This window comes from Galeopterus variegatus, unplaced genomic scaffold (assembly GCF_000696425.1).
Source record: "Galeopterus variegatus unplaced genomic scaffold, G_variegatus-3.0.2 Scaffold3596, whole genome shotgun sequence".
Classification (NCBI taxonomy): domain Eukaryota; kingdom Metazoa; phylum Chordata; class Mammalia; order Dermoptera; family Cynocephalidae; genus Galeopterus; species Galeopterus variegatus.
The window spans coordinates 75,990-78,748 of NW_007729707.1; the positions used below are offsets into that span (position 1 = coordinate 75,990).

The window sequence follows — 2,759 nt, forward strand, 5'->3', positions numbered from 1 at the left end:
GAAACTCTTCCCCCAGGTCTCTCAGATGGCTATGACAGAGGGATCGCCCTTCCCTCTGGGATGCACAACTGCCCTCCAGTCTTCAACACTGCACCGTCCCTCCACCTCCGAGCAGCATGCTCCCTCCTGCCTCCAGCTCTCTTCTGCTTAGCGCCCCCTACCCATGTGTCCACTGCTCCCCCAACCCCTCCAGCCACCAGTCTGCAGCAGCAAATGCCCTCCCTCCAGAATAATGAAAAGCCCTTTGGAGACAAGGGTGGTGGTGGCTCCTAAGTGTTGATGTGGGTCTTGATGAGTCTCAGAAGTCATGACAAGGGGTGGAGTGAGCCTCAGGGGCAGTCTGGGGTCGGCCAGGTTGGACCTGACTCTCACCCTGCACTTCCCAGAGCCTGAAGGAGTATCAGCAGCAGACATGGGGGAAGGGGGTGGTGGGGTGGCCCTTTGTCTAATTGCTGCTTCTTCACACCTTTAACCTTCTGCCTCTCTGTCTCTCCCTCCGCCCCCTTTTCCCCCATGTGTTCTCTCTCAACTCTGCACGAGTCTCTCCCCCTTTTTCTCTTTACCTCTAAACACCCCCCATCTCTCTTTCAATCATTCTCTTCCCTTATCTTCACTCACTGCCTTTACTTCCACATTGGCTGGGTCGCTTTCTCTCACCTGATCCCCTCTGGATCTCTGTCTGCACCTCTCCCTGATACTCCATCCTGGAATCTTTCTCTCTTTCCTTTCACCCTAACCTGTCTCTCTGTTCCCTCCTCTGAATCTCTCTCCTCACTTCTACTTCTTGTTCATGATTTCCTGTGCCCTGTGCCTGTCACCTGCCTGCCCCTTCCCCGTCCTCCTCCCCCTCCTCTCTCTCTCCATCTCGCCCCTTTCCTGTCTCTTCTCCTTTCTGTCTCTCTCCTTTCCCTCTTTCTGCCACCCTCTCTATTTCTGCCTCTGTCCCCTCTCCATCACCCTGTCCTTCTGCCCCTCCACCCCTCACCCTCTGTCTGCCTCCCACCCCCCCCAGGATGATCCCAGCCTCCAACAAGGCCTTCGTGGTCAACAACCTGGTGTCAGGGACTGGCTACGACTTGTGTGTGTTGGCCATGTGGGACGACACAGCCACGACACTCACGGCCACCAACATTGTGGGCTGCGCCCAATTCTTCACCAAGGCTGACTACCCGCAGTGCCAGTCCATGCACAGCCAGGTCCTAGGTGGCACCGTGATCCTTGTCATCGGGGGCATCATCGTGGCCACGCTGCTGGTCTTCATCGTCATCCTCATGGTGCGCTACAAGGTGTGCAACCACGAGGCCCCCAGCAAGCTGGTGGCAGCCACTGTCAGCAATGTGTACTCTCAGACCAACGGGGCCCAGCCGCCGCCTCCAGGCAGTGCACCCAGTGGGGCCCCACCACAGGAGCCACCCAAGGTGGTGGTGCGCAATGAGCTGGTTGACTTCACTGCCAGCTTGGTCCGAGGCAGTGACTCCTCTTCCTCCAGCTCCCTGGGCAGTGGGGAGGCTGCAGGGCTTGGACGGGGCCCCTGGAGGCTCCCTCATCCCGCTCCCCGCCCCAAGCCCAACCTTGACCGCCTGATGGGGGCCTTTGCCTCCCTGGACCTCAAGAGTCAGAGAAAAGAGGAGCTGCTAGACTCCAGGACTCCAGCTGGGACAGGGTCTGGGACATCGGCCAGGGGCCACCACTCGGACCGAGAGCCATTACTAGGGCCCCCTGCCGCTCGGGCCAGGAGCCTGCTCCCTTTACCCCTGGAGGGCAAGGCCAAACGCAGCCACTCCTTTGACATGGGGGACTTTGCGGCTGCGGCTGCGGCAGCAGGAGGGATCACCCCCAGTGGCTACAGCCCCCCTCGGAGGGTCTCGAACATCTGGACGAAGCGCAGCCTCTCTGTCAATGGCATGCTCTTGCCCTTTGAGGAGAGTGACCTGGTGGGGGCTCGGGGAACTTTCGGCAGCTCCGAGTGGGTGATGGAGAGCACGGTGTAGGCGGGGGGTGGGCATCCTCCCTCCCACCCTTGCGGGGTGGAAGAAAAAGGGGAAAGCATCTTTATGGCAAGTCTTTGTGGAGTTTCCATGGTGATGTTTACATCCAGGGACGGTTTTGTCTCACTATCAATGGCCACTTGTCCCTCTCGTCCCCCACCGCCACCACCCACATCACCTCCCCAGACCCGTCCCCCACCACCCAGACGGGGTGTGCTCAGGGAATGCGGACTCGCTCAAGTGTCGGACTGAGCCCTGAGTGTTTGGAAAGGTGGCTCTGCCTTTCTGATCACAAATGTAGCGTACAAGCAAGCGGCTTTGGATTGCTTATGGGTCCAGTGTTGTTTTTATTTCTTAATTTATTTTTTCCATTTCCCAGACTCCTCCTCTTCATTCACACAGGTAATCCAAAGTTTACATATGAAAGCTTGTTCCCCCACAGCCCTGGTAGTGGGTGATTGTTGCCACTTGACAAGAGAAGGGAATAATTCTGGCTCCACGCTTCTTTGGGGGAAGGCTACGGAGTGCCCTGCCCAGAGTCCACATTATTCCCAACCACCCCCATATTGGGAGGGGCAAGTGACCCCTGGTACCTGACTTAGTTTTCTTTGCTTCCCAAACATGACACCCCACATCCATCACAGCAGCTGAAACGAGAAGGGTAACTTCCAGGTCTTCTTATGTGTGAGGAGGAGAAGAGCTCTGAACATAAGGGATCTTCTGGAGCTGCGTTGGGATTTTTGCCTCTTCTGGGAAGCCAGTACAGAAAGT

General features: G+C 57.4%; 1 protein-coding gene across 1 annotated transcript; it reads left to right on the plus strand.

Annotated features, from left to right (window-relative positions):
- Positions 1-1,013: 1,013 nt before the first annotated feature.
- Positions 1,014-2,318, plus strand: LOC103601115 (leucine-rich repeat and fibronectin type-III domain-containing protein 2-like). The gene has a single exon (XM_008585499.1). The coding sequence runs from the start codon at positions 1,014-1,016 to the stop codon at positions 1,989-1,991; it is 978 nt and encodes a 325-aa protein (XP_008583721.1). The 3' UTR covers positions 1,992-2,318.
- The last annotated feature ends 441 nt before the right edge of the window (positions 2,319-2,759 follow it).

What these genes read in the sequence shown, in the direction of transcription:
- LOC103601115 (XM_008585499.1), top strand. Translation starts at nt 1,014, where the DNA reads ATGATCCCAGCCTCCAACAAGGCCTTCGTGGTCAACAACCTGGTGTCA.